The 21,982-nt window shown below is 40.7% G+C and overlaps 2 protein-coding genes across 2 annotated transcripts in view; one reads left to right on the top strand and one right to left on the bottom strand.

Annotated features, from left to right (window-relative positions):
• The window catches only part of Itga4 (integrin subunit alpha 4), a 74,979-nt gene extending 70,984 nt beyond the window's left edge, over window positions 1–3,995 (top strand). Inside the window, exons 26-28 of the mRNA XM_021643315.2 lie at window positions 614–712; window positions 1,094–1,213; window positions 1,618–3,995. Of these exons, the coding sequence (XP_021498990.1) occupies window positions 614–712; window positions 1,094–1,213; window positions 1,618–1,734 (336 nt within the window). The 3' untranslated portion in view covers window positions 1,735–3,995. The remainder of the gene's footprint in view (window positions 1–613; window positions 713–1,093; window positions 1,214–1,617) is intronic.
• A 1,892-nt stretch (window positions 3,996–5,887) lies between these two features.
• Cerkl (ceramide kinase like) overlaps window positions 5,888–21,982 on the bottom strand; it is a 102,566-nt gene continuing 86,471 nt past the window's right edge. The window contains 9 exon segments of the mRNA XM_021643317.2: window positions 5,888–5,978; window positions 6,734–6,819; window positions 6,821–6,890; window positions 11,353–11,445; window positions 14,198–14,308; window positions 14,384–14,406; window positions 15,135–15,195; window positions 15,289–15,463; window positions 16,186–16,260. Coding sequence (XP_021498992.1) covers window positions 5,888–5,978; window positions 6,734–6,819; window positions 6,821–6,890; window positions 11,353–11,445; window positions 14,198–14,308; window positions 14,384–14,406; window positions 15,135–15,195; window positions 15,289–15,463; window positions 16,186–16,260 — 785 coding nt within the window.

Genomic DNA, 21,982 nt, shown 5'->3' with positions numbered 1-21,982 from the left:
AAGCAAATAGCAGTCGTATTTATTTTAATATACGGTCTGTACTCTTACCTAACCCCCCCCCCCCCCCGTAAATGCACACATGAACACCGTCTTTAAACAGCCATCAAATCCATAAAGCCCGCTCACAGGTCCCAGGCTAAATGGATCCTGGTACCAATTCCCTGCGTGAAACATTAAAGCTCAGAATTCACCCACAGATGATCTCAGACTTGGATTTAAATATCGCTAGTGCAAGATGCTATCACTGAGACACTAAGTAGGATGCATCGGTTCATTTAGAAACAAGCAAGAAGGTGAACCCGAGGGAATGTTTACCAGGTCAAGAAGTCGTATGTGTAGTAAAATGTAATAGTACTGAGAAAATTATATTGGTCACTAACAACATACTGCATACTATAACTTGGCAAAACATTTAAATCAAGTGATTTGCAACATAGCCAAAAATTTAATAAAAGGATTCCATGATACAGAGAACCATGCCTTTGAGCCCAAAGGAAGCCATTATAGTGTCAGAAAGTTATAGAAATTCTAGACAGCAAAGGTGTGTTTCTATTAACATGTCTTCATGAAATAAACTATGAATCAAACTGTTGATATTTTCTTTGCAAAACAGGATGAGACTTCATCACTCAAGTTTGAAATAGAAGCAACAGCGTTTCCAGAGCCACACCCTAAAGTTATTGAATTGAATAGGGAAGAGAATGTTGCCTATGTAAGCTCTTCCCTCTGAAGTACTGCATGACAGCTCTACGGGGAGAGGTTGAGGGTGTTTACAAGTTGGGGATCTGAGTCAGGAATCAGCGTGCCATCAGGTCATACAGGACTTTTAAGCTTTTTCCACAGCCGATGGGAAGTACATAGAGCGCTCTTCAGAGCCGTGATTTGGTAGTAGTGAGAATAGAATGGCTGGGGAGGAGAGCGATAGAGACCATTGTACTCACCATGTCCACTGAACAGTTGCCAGGGCCTGGTGGGGCTGAGACTAGAACAAGACAGGGTGGATAGTTCAGATCCTTGTAGAAGCCTGGGAGGCTTTTCAAGGGAACCATCAGAGTTTCTGAGCTTGTGCTTTCTCTACTTAAAATTTGTGCAGGTTTTCCTGGAAGGTCTCCATCATCAAAGACCCAAACGGCAGTTCACCATCGTGATCATTACCAGCAGCTTGCTGCTCGGGCTTATTGTGCTCTTATTAATTTCATGTGTCATGTGGAAGGTAATGCTTTAATTAATTATTAATTTCATGTGTTTTGTATTGACAGTAGCTGCCAAAAGTAAACTGCTCAGAATGCCTTTATTGGCTCAAAGCCAATTAGGTTCAGTATTAAGTGTTCCTGTTTGTTTTTAATGTTACCTGGATGTTTAATGCTGTTCTCATATTTATTCTGTCTTCACTACGAGAGTCCATTTGGAAAAATGCATATGTCAAAAACCATTTGTGGGATATCACTGAGAAGTCTCGTGTTAGCCCTGCATGAGCCAGGCTGACTATCACTGTTTACAACTGTCTTCACAGCTAGTGTAACCTGAGCAAAGGGGAAAGTGCTGTAGGCTGATTGGGTATTTGCTGTGACTATTGTGAGTTCCGAACTATGCACTTGTCCTCTAATCTGTTTTCAGGCTGGGTTCTTCAAAAGGCAGTATAAGTCTATTCTACAAGAAGAGAACAGGAGAGACAGCTGGAGTTACGTCAACAGCAAAAGCAACGATGATGAACTTTTAAATGGAGAGAACTGAAAAGGAAAGACTCAGGTCAGGGAAACTATCCTGTTCATAAGACCCAGGAGTACATCTCCCTTTTTGTGTACTTACGATTTTGTGACCTACTCTGCCTTCATGCGGGAGAACTCTTCAAGAAAGAAAATAGACAAGGTTGCTTTCTTTCAGCAGTGGAGAAAAACACTAAAGTTCTTGATTTACTCCACAAAGGAGAACACCCAAAACCAGCTTGAAGTGAAAGCAACTCCATGTTTAGCCAGACCACCTTAAACAGAGCAATCTTTAACAGCGGAAAATTGACTAGGTGCTCTTACCTCAGTGAACTAAATGCCACGGATTGGCGACTTGTTGGTTCCAACACACTTTTGAAACCACATAAACTCTTCCAGAGAGCGTTGTCCAGATTTTCTAATGGATAAATCATTCAGAAGTGGAAGACGTGAAGACTGCCATCGGTGACTTGATGTCACTGACCTGTGGCCCTACTGCCCTTTTTTTCTGCAGGTATTAATTTTAAAATCCTGAAGAATAAAATCCATAAGAGCAGGCTGGCCTTCTGGAGAAGTGGCCAGCTGTGGACTCATCTTTGTATGTATATAGGCTTTTCTAAAGAATACAAATATCAATCCGCTTTTTTTTTTCTTTATTAAGAGCACCCAGGAATATTTTTATTTTTTTCAAATTCTCATTTGTAAAACCAATTCTTAAGAGTTTAATCCTCATAGCAGATTATAAACGTTGCACTTTAGCTGATACACACTGATATAATATGAACTGCAGCTCGCTCATGATTTAATATCGTGCAGAGAGAGATTTGGGAGCCAATAGTTCATAAAACAGTCCCTGTTTCAAAGTAAGCAGATACGAGTATCTTTAGGACAGTGTTGCTTTTCTTGTTCCGGTTAAATCTATATTAACCAGGAGTGTAAAGAAAGATATTCTGTTATGGAAATGGAAAAACCATTTTAAAGGCAGAACTGTAAGTCACTGATTCAGCTTGTGTGCAGTGACAAAGTAAATGTGGCTGGCGTAAAGTTCCCATAAGGTTTGTATGTTTGATGCTGTTGCACAGGGGTCTATTTTAAAATGAAATAATCTCTACCTGGGTTTTATGGAATTTGTTTGTAATTACAACCTTTTTGTAGTGTTTACAATCATTTTTTGTAGTATTTATTTCCTATATGTGGCTTGATAAATGTAAATATTCATCTGGATCTGTTACATGGAAGAAAGCTATGGCCTGATTTTGAACCTGTGTTGGATGAAAGGGGCAGCCATCACTGCTGTGAAGAGGAACTCTCCAGTGGCTGCTGGCCCTTCCTCGGATCTCCTGATCCTCGAGCCCCTGGTCTGTGGCTGGAGAGCAGGGTGTGTGCCAAGGCTTGTGGTCTCGCTTCTGCGTGATGAAATGAGCACACAGCGTCAACTCCAGGTGCACAAAAACCATGTTTAATTGAATGTTTGTATCTTAAAGGATGCTTATTTGTGTGTAAAAGCTATGGGTTTATGGTTTTTCTCATCAAATTCAAATAGTTAATTCACAAAATGTCAAAAATAATACATGAAAATCAATCTCAGTTTAGATCTACCTTTTAAAGGGAGGGTCTCTGGGGAAATGTAAATTTGGATCAGTTCACTGGAAACTGACTGCTGTGATTGGCCAAGCACTGCCTTTCAGGTCAAAAGGAACCCCGCCTGTGCTGTTGGTGTTCTGGTCAGGAAGTTGTCTCCTGTGCCAATGAGGTCAAGGCTCTTCCCCACTTTTTCTTATAACAGGTTTAGTGTGTCTGGTTTTCTGTTGAGGTCTTTGATCCACTTGGACTTTAGTTTTGTGCAGGCGATAAATGTGGATCTATTTACATTTTTCTACATGTAGACATGCAGTTGGACCAGCACCATTTGTTGAAGATGTTGTCTGTTTTCCATTGTATGGTTTTGGCATTTTTGTCAAAAATCAAGTATACATAGGTGTATGGGTTTATTTCTGGATCTTCTATTTAATTCCATTCATCCACCATTCTATTTCTATGCCAGTACCATGCAGTTTTTATTACTATTGCTCTGCAGTACAGCTTGAGATCAGGGATGGAGATACCTCGAGACTATCCTGTTGTACAGGATTCACAATTCTGGGTCTTTTGTTCTTCCATAAGAAATTGAAAATTGTTCTTCCAGTTCTGTAAAGAATTGTGTTGGTATTTTAATGGAAATTGCATTGAAGCTATAGATTGCTTTTTGCAGGATGGCCATTAATAATCAATAAATGGAACTGAACCTCATGTAACTGAAAAGCTTCTTTAAAGCAAAGGACACTGTCATCAGAACAAAACAACAGCCTACAGACTTGGAAAGGATCTTCACAACCCTATATCTGACAGAGGGCTAATATCCAGACTATATAAAAGAACTCAAGAAGTTAAACAGCAACAAATCAAGTAATCCAATTAAAAAAGGGGGTACAGAGCTAAACAGAGAATTCTGTATAGAGGAATATCGAATGGCAGAGAAACACTTAAAGAAATGCTCAACGTCCTTAGTCATTAGGGAGATGCAAATCTAAACGACCCACAATTTCATCTTACACCCAGCAGAATGGCTAAGATCAAAAACTCAAGTGGCAATATATGCTGTAGAGGATGTGGAGAAAAGGGAACCCTCCTCCACTGCTGGTGGAAATCAATCTGGTGCTTCCTCAACATCCAGCTATGCCACTCCTAGGCATATATCCAAAATATGTTCAAGTACACAACAAGGACATTTGTTCAGCCAGAATCTGGAAACAAGCCAGATGTCCCTCAAAAGAAGAATGGATACAGAAATTGTGGTACATTTACACAATGGAATACTACTAAGCAATTAAAAACAAGGAAATCATGAAATTTGTAGGCAAATGGTGGATCGAGAAAAGATCATCCTGTGTGAGGTATCCCAGAAGCATAAAGACACCTGGTATATACTCACTTATAAGTAGATATTAGACATATATTATAGGATAAACATACTAAAATCTGTACATCTAAAGAAGCTAAGCAAGCAGGAGGACCCTGGGTAAGATGATCAATCCTCACTCAAAAAGGCAAATCGGATGGACATTGGAAGAGGGAGAAAACAGGGAACAAGACAGGAGCCTATCTTTCAGGTAGAATCTGATTCTATCCTGCAGGGTATCAAAGCAGATGCTGAGGATCATAACCAAACTTTGGGCAGAGTACAGGGAATCTTATGCAAGAAGGGGAAGATAGAAAGACCTGGAAGGGACCAGAGCTCCACAAGGAAAGCAACAATAACAAGAAATTTGTGTGCCCAGGGTTCTTTTCTGAGACTGATACTCCAAGCAAGGACAATGATGATAACCTAGAACTCCTGCACAGATGTAGCCCAAGGCAATTCAGTGTTCAAGTAGGTTGCCTAGTAATGGGAACAGGGACTGTCTCTGACATGAACTCAGTGGCTGGCTCTTTGATCACCTCTGCCTGATGGAGGAAGACAATGCAGCCAGTCCTGATGAGACCTAAAAGGGAGGTCCCTCCTCCCTTTCCATCTGACCCTAGCCTATCAGTGGACTTTAGAGGGGCATGGGAGGGAATGACAGAGGGGGCTACAGCTGTAATTAATATAAAAAGAAAAAAAGGAACACAGCTACCTCCTGGGCCACATTTTTGTCCAGTTAGATATTTTATATATATATTTTTAAATAAAACTTAGACGTTTACCTGTATAATAAGCTTAAAAATATTGTTACTTCAAAAGATGCTGTTATGGGTTGAGGCTATTGTCTCCTACACAGAAAAGATTTTTTTGTTAATTAAGTCCTTGTTTGTGTTTTATTCCTAGCTCACTGTGCAGTTTGAAAACTTAAAAAATCTATGGTTTATCAGACTATAGCAAGTTCTTAAATTATCTTCAACAATATTGATGTAGTGCATGTTGCTTAAAAATGTCTTCAATAATAATATAGTACAATGTTGTGTAAAACAAGGCCTACGAAACACCTTCCAAAATCAGAATTGATTATTCATTGATTTTACATTTTAAGCTTGCTTCTCAGATACCTAGATACTATTTTAATTATATTGAAATATAGATATTTTTATTCAAAAAGGCATTTTTCTTTGTATATATGTTGCATGCTAGATAATTTCATAATAAATTCCTACTTTACGTATTTCTTTTACATGCAGTTACAGGCAACTCTGTAGTCGGTCATTTCTTCCAGACTTCCTCTGTAAAGTCTGATCAGCCTTAGGAGCAGCCTGTAAAGACTAATACAGACTTGAATGCCTGCCATCGTTACTTTTCACACGCCGCCTCATGAGTGTGGGACGTGAATTACATACAGACCGGCACACATTCACGGCAGGGCCACCAATCAGCAAGCGGAAGGGCCCAAAACACCAACATCTGTGACTGTTTCAGAGCTTCCTTTACCACTTTTCCTGCCCGGCTGATAGCCTTTAGTGCCTCTGTGAAGAGACAGTCATTTGAGAACACCCTGCTAAGCCCTGAGGCTTTCTAAGAAGGGGCATGTAGATTCCTGTAACTGTTTGTATGCACTAAAGGCTCATGTTAGCTGGATGTTACAGTGTGCTGGGCGTTTTGTGAAGGTTTGACAAGAGCCCCCTCCCCACATGCTGACTTGAATAAAAACAGGACTTAATAGAAGCAATCTCTTCAACACAGTATTATGGTACTAGAGCCCAACTTTGGGGAGAGGGCTAGAAAGTGCTGTACTGTATTATTCTCAAAAGGCTTAACAATATCCTCAAAGACCAACATTATAAATTGTAAACACATTATTTGTATATTTTATGCAAAACAAATAATGATTTGCAATGCCAGTGTAAATACTCATATTTGTATTTATTGAAAGGTGTGCTTATATCTTCTACAATTTTCTAAATTACTGGCTTTCAACCTTCTGCTTAGGCAGTGAAGAGGCAGAATCCCCACATTATGTTATTAATGTTACATCTGCTATTTTACACAGAGAGCCGTGAAATAGTTGGGCTTACATAACATGGATGCAGCTCCCATTAAGTCACCATCTACATTCCAAGGAAAACCATGTTCTGAAACAGTTGGTTCCTGCTGTGGATTGCATCCAATTGCTATTACTCCCTGAATAAATTTTTACTTCTTCAATGGTATAAGTCTCCACAAAGGGAAAATTGAACAAAATACAACAAATGCAAAATCTCGAGATGCCCTAAAGAAGCTAATCATGAAGGAGGACCCTGGTAAGATGCTCAATCCTCACTCAGGAAGGCAAATGGGACGTACACCGGAAGAGGGAGAAGACAGGGAACAAGGCAGGAGCCTACCACAGAGGGCCTCTGAAAGACTCTACCCAGGAGGGTATTAAAACAGATGCTGAGACTCAGAGCCATTGTTATTTTTGGGCAGAGTGCAGGGAATCTATGCAAGAAGAGAGAGATAGATAGACCTTGAGAGAACAGAAGCTCCACAAGAGGAGAAAAAAAATCTGGCCCAAGGGTCTTTTCTGAGACTGATACTCCAACCAAGGACCATGCATAGAGATAACCTAAGAACCCCTGCACAGATATAGCCCATGGCAGCTCAGTCTCCAAGTGGGTTCTCTAGTAATGGGGACAGGAACTGTCTCTGACAAACTCAGTGGCCTTCTCTTTGATCACCTCCCCCTGAGGGGGAAGCAGCCTTATCAGGCCACAGAGGAAGACAATGCAGCCACTCCTGATGAGACCTGATAGGGGAGGTCCTCTTCCCCTTCCATCTGATCCTAGCCTATCAGTGGACTAGGGAAAGGGCATAGGGGGAGAAGAGGGAGGGAGGGTGGGAGGGCAAGGGTGAGGGGGCTATCACTTGGATACAAAGTGAATAAATTGTAATTAATATAAATTAAAAATTGTGATGCTTTCTGGTGCCCCCTATTTTTTACAAATAATTTTCATCATCATATTAACATTTTTACAGCTTTGAAAGTCTGACCAGATACCGTCAGGTTTTCTAGAAAAGGAACCTCCTTCCAGGGGTTTCGCAGCTCATTCCGCTCTTCTGTATGACAGTTCAGACCTGTGAAGAATTTCCAACAATGATCCTGTACTTTCTAGTTACGGCCACTCTTCAGTTGCTCACAGTGACTTCATTATTTCCTTCTTTAGCTGATGTGAAACATACTCTAGCACAAGTTTCACACTTGGAATTTAATTCAGAAGAACCTAAATCTAAACTTAGAGAAAAAAATGAAGTGGGAAGTATATAAGAGAAAGGGAAGAGGTGACCAGATATGATTTCCCAGGTGCTCACCTGCCATTTTAACAAGGTACAAGAGAGTTATTAGCCAGTCTAGAATGCCACTAGGTAATGTTTGAATGTTTTAATGTACTTTTTCTTCTTTTCCAAAGAGAATTATTGGGGTGAGGGGACAGGCCACTGAGTTGTTTAGAACTGAAGAGAGCGTGGAGACCACCGTGTAACTCGGTTTATTGTACAGCTTAGGTGGTAGTAGCTCCGGTTCCTTTGGTCTACGTGTGTAAAATAAGGGTTTGGGGGAAAATACTGACCCTTAATTTGCTTTAAACAACTAAAAACATGTGCTTCCTTGAGGTCCATATGCAGGAGGACAAGGGACGGCTGCTTACCAAGTGATAATTCCAAAGCCGATTGTTCTAAACCCTGCAATGACCAATGATCTGCATTTTCAATAAATTTTCAATGAAATTATTTGGCTGTCTCAATTACTCTGAAGAACTCAATTACAAAGCGTTTCAACATAAGGTGTGTGCCCTGCCCAAGAACTCCAGTGTTGAAGTCCTAAATCTTGAAGGCCTCAGGACGCAACTGTTTTGGAAGATAAAGGTTTCTAAAGATATGACTATGTTAAACATCTAGCCATGTGGCAGAGTCTAATCCAAGAGGAGGGTGTCCTTGGGAGTGGCGAGAATTGGCATGCATTGAAAAATAGCGGAGGTTCGCATGTATCAAGAGACAGCCACGTGAAAATATGCTTAGAGGAAAACCATGTTCCCTGGGGACAATGGCCTCATGAGCAAGTCAACCCGCTTCCTCAAGTCAACCTGCTTTCTCAAGCTGTAGCACTGGGAGGGAGTGGTTTATCAAGGACCATGTAGCTCATGCTCAGGAAATGGAAGTCTGCCCTCAGTGACTGAAGAAAACAAATCAGCTACTGTTGAAAAACTCCTGAAGGAAGAATTACAAAAGTCAAGAGAAACTGGAGAGACAGAAGAGGCCATTATAAGTAGAATGAGGAAGATTTTAATTCTGAAGAGGGAAAACAAGCTGGGTGCCTGTAATCCCAGCACTCAGGGAGGAGAGGCAGGCAGATCTCTGTGAGTTCCAGGTCAGCCTGGCTTACAAAGCAAGTCCAGGACAGCCAGCGCTACACAGAGAAACCCTGGGGTGGTGGTGGGACGGGGGGAGGAGAAAGAAGAGGAGGAGGAGGATAAAAATGAGAACCAACAAAAGCAGTTAGGGTAACGTGAGGCAATGAGGAAGTCAGAGAAACTGCAGTTGGGGTGTGTGTTATCTGAAGAAAGGGGAAAAGTCGTGGTCAGCCATGGACCTGCTGGACCCGGAGACCTGGTGGTTTACAAGGTTTATGGCACAAGGGAGGTACAGCGGTCCTGCAGCTTGAAGGTGTGATCAGACCCTTGCAGGGCTGTGTGCTGAGAAGGCAAGCAATTGAAATAATGGGAACAAAGAGATCAGCCAGATCAGGACCCTCAGAGGACAGAGTTCATTTAAGAGTTTTAAAGTCCCTTCCCCAAGGTAGCCACGGAGAGCAAGAGACATGGGGAGGGAGAGGAGCTAGCAAGAGGGCTCAGGTGAAAGGGCCCTGGAGGGTAGTCTTAGTCTCTCTTGCCGAGTCCGGAGTCACTGCAAAAAGAGTGAGGTTGTCGTCAGTCTGTTCCACAGCTGTCCACGAATGCTGGCGTTCCAACCGTGAAAATTCGGCCCCGGAGAGTGAAATGCTAAAACAATTTGGAATCTGTTTCCTTCCCACATACCAGTGCTGCTGCTGTTTGATCACACGTAACTAACACATATGCAGTCTTTCTTACATGATAAAGTTTTTTTTTAATGAGAAAGAAGAGATGTATTAATGTGACTATTACATATATCCATGGAATGCCAATGTTGATGTTCTCCAAGGGCGGTTAGAACTGGAGCTTTGATGGCATTTATTTTTCCTCACTTCCCTTAAAATTTCCTTCTTGCCTCTCATGGTCTCCCTTTTTAGACCTACACAAACACATATGTAAATACAAATAAATGCATCTAATTAAAATTAAAATTATTATTAATATGTGTGTATATTTGTGACACATATATGTTTGTGTGTATGTGGGGGTCAGAGGTTAACTTTGTAGAGTCAGTTTGCTCCTTTCATTTTTAGGTGGGTTCCAGGCGTTGAACTCAGATTGCCAGTCTTGTGCAACAAGCACCTTTGTCCACTGAGCCATTTTTCTGGCTCCAAATCTAGGTTTTGTACATGAGAGGAATATGCAGTATTTACCTTTCTGGTTTATTTTGCTTAACTTAATGATTTCCAGTTGTATGCATTACATACAATTCCTATTTCCACACTTGTCTATTATTTATAGAAATGATGACATGAATTACATATGATTATAAATACCAGATAAATGTAGTTCTTCGTGGTAGTGTGAAATTATGAGGTGAGTGGGGGGAGGGGCTGGGGACCGCAGAGTTGGCTCAGCTGGTAAGAGCCTTCCAGGGGGCCCAAGTTTCCTTCCCAGTACAAAGGTAGGCAGCTTCCAACCACCTGTGCCTCCAGCTCAAGAAACTCTAATGGCTTGGCTCCCACAGGCACAGATACACACAGAGACTTAGTCTGTCTTTGTCTGTGTGTCTGTCTGTCTGTATCTCTCCTACATGTGGCTAGAGAATGAGATCAACAGCTTCTGATGGTTATCTGGATTTACTGGCCGCCTCCTCCCATTTGTCCTCTCCTAACTACATCCAAGCACCATTCACACCCCCACAAATGTGTCAAACTGCAGAGGAACAGCTGTGTCATGATGCGTTCCCAGGGAACCAGCTCGTCAGAGTTACTAGTTCTCTTTCAGTCTAACCACTTCAATAAAAATATAAGTTTTGAATAACATCTATAAAATGGGTATTTTAAGAACATATCTGAAAATCTATTGCAATCCATGAAGATATAGCAAGTTATAAACAAACGTCAGTAAAATCTTAGTATTATACATTTAGAATCCGCTGTTGTAAGACCAAGCAGGCTAAACTCTCAGATTTCACTGCTTTTCATTCTATTCAGCTTGTGTGTGTGTGTGTGTGCGCACGTGCTCACGTGCAGTGTGTGTTTGTGTGTAACTGTTCCTCTAACTTCTTTCACGTTTTACTGTAATAATAGAATTTTGAGTTTTCTCTGTGCAAGGGGAAAAAATGATAACCCATATGTCAAAAGAAGCAAAGGTGTGTTAAAGCTGGCATACAAATTTCAAATTCTGAAAGTAACTCTGGGGGAAAAGATGATTAATGTAGGTGGAAGAAAATTAAAGGTTTCTCATGAGGCAAAACTTGATGTTAATTTCTGAAGCATCTTTCCATGATTAATAGCCTTGCAAAAAAGTAACAAAAAGAAATGTGCATACCTGATTCTCCACTCGGGAGTATCTTTTCAGCTTTACAAATTCTGGTTGAGTGATGTTCTGTACAGCTGTTAGAGCCGTGCTTCCGTTATTTAACCTGAAGTTAAACATTTGTGTTTGACATCAAGGAGTTCACTAACAGACTATTTCTGAAACACCCCGCATCATTTTGTCTAACAGATATAGTGCTCAATTAGAGGATACTGACAAATATCGAAAGATTGCCATGTTGAATTGACCTAAAATTTTCACCATATTCCGCTATGCTCCCGTTGATGTGGAAGAGCCTTTTAAATTAGTTTTATTAGTCCTCAGGGTTTTTCCTCAGCAAAACCTTGACTGCAAGCTCTTCAAATATCAAACCTTTATGTACTTTACTCACTTCAAGAAGTAATATTAAATCCACCCTAATAATGTAAGAATTTTAAAGCTATGTATGCCTTTTAAAAAAGTATATTGGCTACATCTGAACAGGGCGTCTAGGTCTTCTCCATGAATGGTCCTTGGTTGATGCGTCAGTCTCTGTAGTCCCCCCTGGGCCCAAATTTTTTTTACTCTGTTGGTCTCCTTGTGGAGCTCCTGTCTTTTCCAGGTCCTTCTAGCCCAACCCCTTTCTTCCATGAGACTCCCTGCTCTGCCCAGAATTTGCCTGAGTCTCTGCATCTGTTTTGATCCCCTGTTGGGTGGAGCCTCAGTCTCCATGTGGGTCCTCAGAGCAAGGGGAACAAGGACTGTCTCTGACATGAAATCAGTTGCTTGCTCTTTGATCACTTCCCCCTGGCAGGAAGGCCACAGAGGAAGAAGATCCAGGCAGTCCAGATGAGACTCAATAAACTAGGCCAGATGGCAAGGGAGGAGAACTCCCCTTTTCAGTGGACTAGGGGAAGGGGAGAGGGGGGAAGATGGAGGGAGGGACTGGGAGGAGATGAGGAAAGGGGCTAAAATAAGGATATAAAGTGAATGAATTATAAAAATTGAAAATATTTTAAAAATTTTAAAAAGAAAAGAAAAAGTATATGGTGACAGTGAACATTTGCAAATGGTCTTATATAACCCATGGCTAGATATTTTTCTAAAATCCAAACTGTAAACTAAAGTTTACAGTTTATTTATGGGCAGAAGGTCTAAGTGACATAGAAAACAAAATGAATCAAAGTGCCCTGGGAATAGAAGATAGAGCGAACAATCATCACCACATATGTTTGGCTAAACAACGGAGCATTTTACTCCTGTATAACTTTTATCCAATAAGAGAGACTAGAAATCCAAATGTGTGATTTAGAGCCAACACAGCCTTGAAAACTATGGAGGCTCAGGCTAGCACCGTGACAAACCTTAGATGTCAATCCATTGTCCAGTCATTCTATGTAAGGATGGGCCACTCCCAGGGGAAGGCACTCAATGCCAATCAGAGAATTGCTAGCAGCAGAGCTCTTAACTGCTGAGTTGATGGTCCAATCTTCCTCCTACTCAGCATGTTGTCTCTTCCCTCTAAAATCAGAAAGCACCAGAGTGTTCATGGCATTGCCTTTAAACATCGTTTTTCTTCCTTGTATTATTTCATAAATATTATCCATTTTCCTTTGTTCTACATGATTGCTTTTAGAAAAGAACTACTTTTAGATTAGAAATGAATTTGTTTAAAGGGATGTGCAAAAGACAGACTGGCTCTAATTCTGTGAAGTTATACAGTGCCTTACTGCTATCTCAGTAAAACGCAGCCAGGAGATTTCTATGTACCATTGTTCATGTTAAGCAAACCAAATGTCTCTCTAACTGAAAGCATCAACCCAGCCCAGATCCCCTGCCAGAGAAATACCACTCATACCTACTGAGCTATCTCTCCAGCCCTCATAATAAAGATACGTTTGTATTAAAATTTGGAGAGCAGAGGCATTCACAAGAAACATCAACCTTTAGCATAATATTCTCAACAAGCGGTGAAGTGGAAGCAAACAAAAGAGGTACAATAAAAAGTATGTCAGTGAGACCCAAAGGAACACTCTAGCCAGAGAGTGAGTAAAATGCCAGTGATTATAGGACAGCTTCTTTTGTTTGTTTGTTTGTTTATAGTTCAAGAGTTGTTCACAATGTACTGTGTAGACAAATCCTTTAGGAAGATTTAATATCCTACAAAAAACCTTATTTTTTAATGCATAATTCTTATTCTTTAAAAACATTTTTATTAATTCTTTGAGACATTTATAATGTATTTTGATCATATTTACATCTTCTCTGAATTCCTCCCATATAAACCCCCTACATTCATAGGTCCATTCCCAACTTCCTGTTATATTTTGCCTCCCAATAATCCACCCCATCTAATTTGTACTGCTCATGTGCTCATGAATGTGGGGTCATCCACAGGGGTATGATTGCCCTACCGCTGGTGACATCCTTAAAGAAAACTGACTCCTCCTCCCCTCAGAAGCCATCAATAGTTAATAGCTCTTCAGCTAGGGGTCGGGGCTCATTAGCCCCTCCCACGCTATGACAGATGTTAACAGGCAGGATCTTACATAGATATTGTTCAGGCAACCACAGCTACACCACAGTGCACAGTACTGTCATGTGGGGGAGATACTGTTCCACTGCAGAACCCTCTCTGGCTCTGGCTCTTAAAGTCTTTCCACCCCTCTTCCATAATGGTCCCTGGTTCTTGGCAGGAGGTCACGAGGATGACATGGATGTCCTATTTGTAGCTGAGCACTCGTTCACTTACGGTTATTCTCTGCTCTTTCATCAGAGAGTGCATCTTTAACATGTTTTAGCTAGCTAATAGTTCAAGTGTTACCAAGCAGAAAATTATTTATAAAAAGCAAGCATTAAACAGTCATCAAAATACTTGCCTGGTGTCAGGTGCAAAGCCTCTGGGTGCCACTGAACACAGACAGGGAATTGCCATGACACCGATGCTCAAGAACTGTCCTTGTGTGGTTTGCCATTGACCACCACAGTCCAAAGAAAACAGAAGTGGCTGGTTACTTTCTCTCCCATTCCATGGTACCATTTAGGGCTTTAAGCAGATTCTTTCTGACTCACCAGATTCCTGAGACCTCTGTGCTTTTCCAAAAGTGAAGTGACAAACAAAAACATGTCACACATGAGTAGAGAACCCTTAATTGTACGTAAAAAATTTTCCCTAATAGAATATCACTTAAGTTATAAATGTATTATAAGGAATAGATTCTTAGTAACTGGAACCTTTCCTTAATGCTGCTTTAATATTTAAATTCCATGCTAACCAACCCCCCCCCCAAATCCTCATGAGGATCAAGACTGTGGGTTTGAGAATCATGGTTGTATGGAAAGCCTAAATCGTGGCACACACTCAAATAAGTGTTAGATGGTTACATCAGTGAGGGACCAGCTGTTGGGCTGTCAGTCTGTATGGAGGGTTGTTTCTGAAGACAGACCGGTGAATTCCATGTTTATGAGAAGAGGTAGGAATCTATGCTTCTCCACTCTTCAGTAGTATGTGAGAAAATAGCCAAAAGGCACAAGTCTAATAAACTGCTTAGGTCGACATAGTTTATTCTTTAAAGAGAAATGAAGAGGCTCAGTGGTTAAGAACAATGGCGGCTCTTGCAGCAAACCCATATTCACTTCCATCACCGTGCTGGTGGCTCACAATATCTGTAACTCCAGTTCCAGGGGATCTGACACCCTCTTCTGGTCTCTGTGGGCACCAGACTTGCATATGGTACATAAGCAAATCACTTGTACATATTTTACTAAAAATAAAGAGAATTAAAAATATCAACAATATGCAGAGCTTTTACTTACCTTTTCTTCTTCATCCTGAGAGCAACCGGCTGGTAAAAATGACATTTTATAATTCTCTGGCCTAAAAAAAAAAAAAAAAAAAAAAAAAAGAATGAAATCCACTATTAATATTCATTGGCATTGCGATATGGAATTTTTGCCTTAAGAGAAACACTTAAGTTTGGCCAATGCTTTGGTCACAGCAAAGTCTCTCTGAGTGGGAGGCATCCATCTGCATTTCTCTGCCAGAGCGACAGTTCTTCCACCAAAGCCAAACAGGGCCAAGAACCCAGAGAGAAGCAGTTTGCCAGCAGAGCTAAGGGTGCAGACATCCGCTGACCGCATGCGACCTTGAACAGGGTAGCCAGTGCATCAGTGAGTGGTGGAGCCCGCAAACATCATCCTCATGTTTCTTTGCTGAAGAGATACTGCCAGATATATACCAGAGCTACCGACCTTGCTTCCTCGGCACCTATATTTACTATAGGAGCCATAAATGCCGCTTACCACTTTTCAGGTGATGAGCAAAGAAATTCAAAGTAGTAAATCTTATAGCTTATATCTATTTCACAAAAAATGGGATTAGGGATGTAATGCCGAAGTACATGTACCAGGAAAACAGAGCTCATGTTAGTTTTGCATTGCACTTTTCTGAACTTGAATGCTGTCCTGTGGGATAATTTATGGCCTGCGGGCGTGTTGTGATAGTTTTCCTCTCTGGTAATATGATCTTAGGCCTGAAGTCTTTGTGCAATCAAACAATAGTGCATATTACATATGCAAATAGAATGTATGAACTTCTCCCGTTTTCTTTTTAAATTGTGATTTTGAAGATCGTTATAATATTTTTCCATCAAGATTATAGTAAAACTTTATTTATTGCTCCTTTCAAATCAAGTAGTTGAGAGGCAATTTAACTAGAAGACACCTTGCCTTTGAGCTTGTCAAACATTTTTCATGCTCAGAGACAAAGAACTTACTGTTCCTCAATAAGACAGGCAGAAACACAATAGTTACTTATATGAGTCAAAACTTCCTTACTCTACTTGGACATCCTAAAAGAAATTCTTACCCACTATAACGTACATAGTTGCAGTCACTACATTAACAAGACCACAGAGAGAATGTGCCAACACAGTTGTAGATCCTGCCAACACAATTTAAAATCACATTTTATCAGTAGGGTGTGTGTTTTAAATTCACATGTGCTCTTATTACACATAACTGCCACCATGTAATGTTCAGATGAAAACTACTAGAAGTCTATGAGAGAAAAGTTGATAAGAACATTAGAAATATAGCTTTCCATTCACAGCATAGATGCTTGTCAAATGTTTGCAGAACTGTCTGCTGAACGTCTGAGTGATTTAAAAGTTAGAAAATACCACAAAATGTTAGAAAATTGGACTGGGTATATCAGCCCAGTAGCGCAGCATTTGGGAGCATGTGTAAGGTCTCTCTGTTCTCTCTCTGGAACCCTAAGCTAGAGAATAGTTTATTGCCTCAGCTACTTTGATCATGGTATCTTTGTTAGTCTCTCAAAATTACAGTTATATAGAAGCCTACTCCATTCAACTTTAATGAATAAGCCTTTAGCTTCTCCACAAAAATGGGTACTCACAGCAGAAGAATGTTTATATTGAGCCAAGACAAATGCACATATATATAAATAAGAAAATTCAATCAAGAATATAAAAATATGGTGTCATTTGCAGCTCTGACAGGCACGTTAAAAACACATCCTGTGAATCTTCAAGGTAAGTTCTCACTTCAAATCGGTTTCATTTCTATAGCTGAGAGAAAAACTTCCCCATGGGAAGAAAATATTGAACTTGATAACTGTCATCTACAAATATGTTTACAAGACATAGTTACTGATTTTTGTAATTATTAGGATGATTCCAAATACTCTAGGATTCCTCCATCTAGCTTCTGAAGGGAAAAGGCCCTAGTGAAGGCCTTGTTATGTTTTACAAGTGACCAAAATAACCCAGAAGGGAAAGTAACAAGCAAGCAGCCCTCCTTTCCAGGACAGTGAAGGCACTGACAAGTACGGGAAGATGGGGAACTGTGCAACAGGGAGAAGTCAATGCTAGCCAAGAGCTGTGAAAACATGGGCGTTTTGCACACTTGTCTCCAAGTCCAAGTCTTGTCTCCTGGCTTTGGTTGGGAAAGGATATTTCTGTGGCCATGAATAAGTGCTTCTTTTCTGTCACTTGCAACTGCGTCCTTCAGTGTCCAGTTGTAGAAGTTGAAACACCTCAGTCACTATTACTGCCAACTAAGATGTCATTGAAATCATTATTACACAACTAAGCATTAAGCAATAAGAAGAAAGCCTTAGTTATTAATGATAAATAAGCATAACTAAGCCAGAACTCCAGCCATACCACTGCAAACAACAAAGTCAACCTTACTCCCTGCTCAAGTAATTCTGACTGGTTCAGCCAAAGCAAGCTGTGTTCTGACTCTAATGACTTAAAATATGGTCAAGGTGGAACACGACTTGAGTGTTTCCTGAAAGCTGCTCATTGGAGCAGCAGATGCCAGTCTCAGCGATCCTAGTCACAATCATCGTAGCAGTCCTGCCCAAGTAGTTAGTCAAGAGAATAAGAGAAAGAAGTCAGGAAAAGGGAATTAAATTGTCACAGGGACAAATAACGAGATCATTTAGAAAACTCCAAAGACCTCAGGAAAGTTGCAGGATACAAAATTAATATATGCAAATAGTATTTTATTCACTTATAGCAACCTGTTATAAATCAATCAAGACAATCAACTTATTTACAAATACCACCCAAGAATACTCAGGACCAAATTTTAATACAGAAATTAAAGAGTTGTAAACTTAAAACCGGAAACATTGATGAAAGAGACTTAAGATGACAGAAAACAATGTGCTGAGATCTTGTGTTCACAAACTAGAAGAATGAACACTAAGATAGCCACACCATCTAAAGCAGTTCCTATCAAAGGATTCAATGCAGCCTCTACGAAAATTCACAAGGTCTCTAAAGAAGCGAATATATGTATGTTATATATGTATGTATGTATATAAACATACCTCTATATATTCCCTTCTGTCAGTTTGCCCCAAAGCAGACACAATAATCAGAGACCCACTCGTTCGCATTCAGGAATCCCCTAAAATACTGAACAGACAGCTATAATAATACATACACGGAGGACCTGGTGCAGAGCTGGCAAGGCGCTGTGCTTGCTGTCTCAGTCTCTGCGGGTTCATATGAACCTTGCTTCAGAGGGCCTTGTCCTCCATCCTCTTGAGCTGTTAAACGCTTTCCACCTCCTCTTCCAAGGGGTTCCCTGAGCTCTGAGGAGAGGGATTGCATGGACACATCTCATTCAGAGCTGTTTGTTCCAAGGTCTTTTTCCCTGTGTCATGTCTGGCTGTGGGTCTGTGAGTGTCTTCCCAGCTGCTGCAGGAGGAAGCTTCTCTCATGCTATAAGTTAATAATAATTAGTTTAAGACATGGACATTTTTTATTATGTCCTTGCTCAGCAAACTTTTTCTCTGTATTTAGATGTTCTTGCTTTTTAAACACTTTGATAAAAACTAAGGGGAAATGGGGCATAGGTCAGCTGTTAGGAACACAAACTGTTTTTGCAGAAGACCAGAGTCCAGTTCCCAGCACCCATATTGTGCGGTACACGACTGCATAGAACGCTAGCCCAAGGCGTGCCCATGCCTTCTTCTAAACTTCAAGAGCACTGCACTCATGTTTACATACCCCTACACAGACACACAGACACCCCACACCCACCCACCCACACATCCCCACACACCCTGCCATACACACGTATGCACACATTTGAAACTTCAACATCCAAGTGGGTTTCCCTAGTAAGGGAAATAGGGACTGTCTGACATGAACTCAATGGCTAGCTATTTCACACACACACACACACACACACACACACACACACACACACACACAGGGAGGAGCAGCCTTGCTAGGCCACAGAGGAGGACATTGCAGCCAGTCCTGATGAGACATGATAAACTAGGGTCAGATGGAAGGGGAGGAGGACCTCCCCTATCAGTGGACTTAGAGAGGGGCAGGGAAGAGATGAGGGAGGGTGGGTGAAATTGGGAGGGAATGAGGGAGGGAGCTACAGCTGGGATACAAAGTAAATAACCTGTAATTAATATAAAAAATAAAAACTTATAAAAAAAAAAAGAGACCTTTACACAGGGTGGAGACAGCAGGCACCTCTGCCCCCTTCAGTGCTTGGCTGGCTGGAAGGGCTGAGCTGTCACAGCAGTGCCATCTTCTGGAGCCTGCTCAAAGGACCCGGTTGAGGCCCCTGGCAGGGGAAGCGGCTTCTTTTCAGAAATGAACCCATGGTGGACGCTTGTTTTATTTTATTATCAGTTGCTTGTGCACAGATAACATACCACAAACATTCCTCCCTCTTGTGAAAACTATTTAGTGTCTAGGCTCTATGTTTCTGGAAGTCTCCCTGAAGCCCTGAGTTTTCTTGGGAAGTCTTTGGACTCTTCTGCAGTGTCCTTATCTCAGTGTGTGTTTTCTAGGTAACAAGGGCATGTCAGCTCCATTATGAATGTAGGGAACCATCGCTTTGTATGAGCTGTCTTTAATCAAAATGTGAGTACAACAAACAATGATTACATGCAAAGAACTCAAAAGTCTCTTGACAGAAAAATGGATTTAAAAAAAATATTATGACTAGTAATTTCACTGAAGAAGATATACAAATGGCCAGTGGGTACATAAAATAATGCTGGCCCTCACTAATCATAGAAATAAAATGTAAAACCTCGATAACTGCTCCTTTATAACATGTATACCAAAGTTGGAATGAAACAGAGATGAAGAGCTTGACCCTTGAACAATGACGTCATGAAAATTTATATTTCACGTTCTTACCAAAGCCATTCTACAAAGTCCAACACTAGAACATGATAAAGACATAACAATAATAAAGAAAACTACAGACCCATTTCCCCGGAAAACATAGATAAAAACTCTCCACAGAAACTAGCAAACAAAATTAAATGAACACGTTATGAGGATCACCTACTGCCAACAAGTTGATTTAATTCCAAAAATATAAGAATTGTCCAACATATAAATCAACAATATAGTTGGACACAAAGGCAGAAATCATTTGATAATAAGATCTACAAACTCAAAATTTCTTCAGGAGAATACAGATATAATAAGAGGTAGACATATGCAAGGATTTTTTTTTTCTGAAAAGGATTCTAACAGCACAAGAAATAGCCTAAGCATTAACAGAGGGAACACATGAACTTAAAGCTTCTGTGCCTCAAGGACAGAGCATCAGCGTGAGAAGATAGCTAAAATCAGAGACATTCTTCCAGCTACTCCACAACGGAAAGGGGATTAATATCAAGAATATATAAAGAACTGCAGAAGTCAAACTCAAATCCCGTATCATTTCACAAATGATGAACTGAATGAATGGTTTTTAAAAGAAAAAATACAGATGTCCAATAGCTACTTGGAAAGGTGTCTATTATCCTTAGACAACAGGGAAATGCAAATGGAGCCATTTTGTATTCTATCTTATCCTACTTAGCATGGCTATGATCAAAACAAACACCAACAAAAACAAACCAAAACAACAACAAAAGCCAAATGACAACCAAAGCTTCGTAAGATGTAGAGAAAGAGGAACCCTTGTTTGCTATTGATAGGACTGTAGACTGGTGCAGAGGGTAGTATTGTGACTAACAGGATGAGGAGACATGAGAGGATAATGAAAGCCTCATTCTTCACACTAGCCAAGTTTTAGGATCAGCCTTAATGCCCACTAGATGAATCCATAGAGAAAGAAGTGGTATATATTTGCAATGGAATGCAAACTGTGAAGTGACGATAACCTGGAGACTGGGGGCAGTGTGAGCAACTTTGTAGAATCTTATGTCTGATAGAGTAAGAAGTATATGGAGAAAGAAACACTTACATCTGGAATCTGAAAAACAAAAATAAATAAATAAACAACTGACCTCACAGGAGCAGGGAGAAGAGGCTCCAGCCCACTGCGTGGGTCAGTGCTGGTCAGTGGAGGCAAAATCCAACGGAGAGTAATTAGTGTGTGACATGCTTGAAAACCACTGAGAGTGGGGAATTATAAGTAGGTAGGGGACACATATGGTAATTAGTCCAATTTAGCCATTCCATGAGGTCTGTATATTCCAAACATGTTGTATGTGTAACTATGAACAGCTTTTAGTCAGTTTAAAAATGAGTAAGGAAAAGCTAGTTAAGTCGACTGACAGAAATAAATTAACTTTAAAAGAATATTTCTCAGGTCCCACTCTAGATATAATGACTCAGTGTGTGATTTTTAAGATTCCCAGGTGAATTTTACAGAGGTGTAGTCTACGAATAAGAAGTGTCAGCATCACCTCGTTCCTAGGTTTCACCTCCAACTTGTAGAATGAATCCGTGTATGTGTGTGGGTGTGCATGTGTGCCCGTATACCGTGTAGAATGAATCTGTGTATGTGTGTGCGTGTGCATGTGTGCACATATACCTTGTAGAATGAATCCGTGTATGTGTGTGGGTGTGCATGTGTGTGCGTGTGCATGTGTGCCCGTATACCTTGCACCCAGGTACACACTTTAACAAATGCTTAGTGCAACTTTTGGCAGTCTTGGTCTGCAAACAAGTAGTGCAGGGACCGTTCCTCTTGGGGACCTTGGACTAGAGCTCTCGGTGCTCTTTTGGAGCTTTCCTGCCTGTGTCCTGGCCGTGTGGCTCATAGTACATCTAGAATTATCCAGAAGGAAGACAAATCAATCAATTTTTGTTTCTTGCTGCCTGAGATTTACAGTAAAGGTTTTGGAGAGGACACAC

This window comes from Meriones unguiculatus, chromosome 8, assembly GCF_030254825.1.
Source record: "Meriones unguiculatus strain TT.TT164.6M chromosome 8, Bangor_MerUng_6.1, whole genome shotgun sequence".
Taxonomy (NCBI): domain Eukaryota; kingdom Metazoa; phylum Chordata; class Mammalia; order Rodentia; family Muridae; genus Meriones; species Meriones unguiculatus.
Note: the sequence above shows the minus strand (reverse complement) of the source record. Positions and strands in the feature narration are given on the sequence as shown.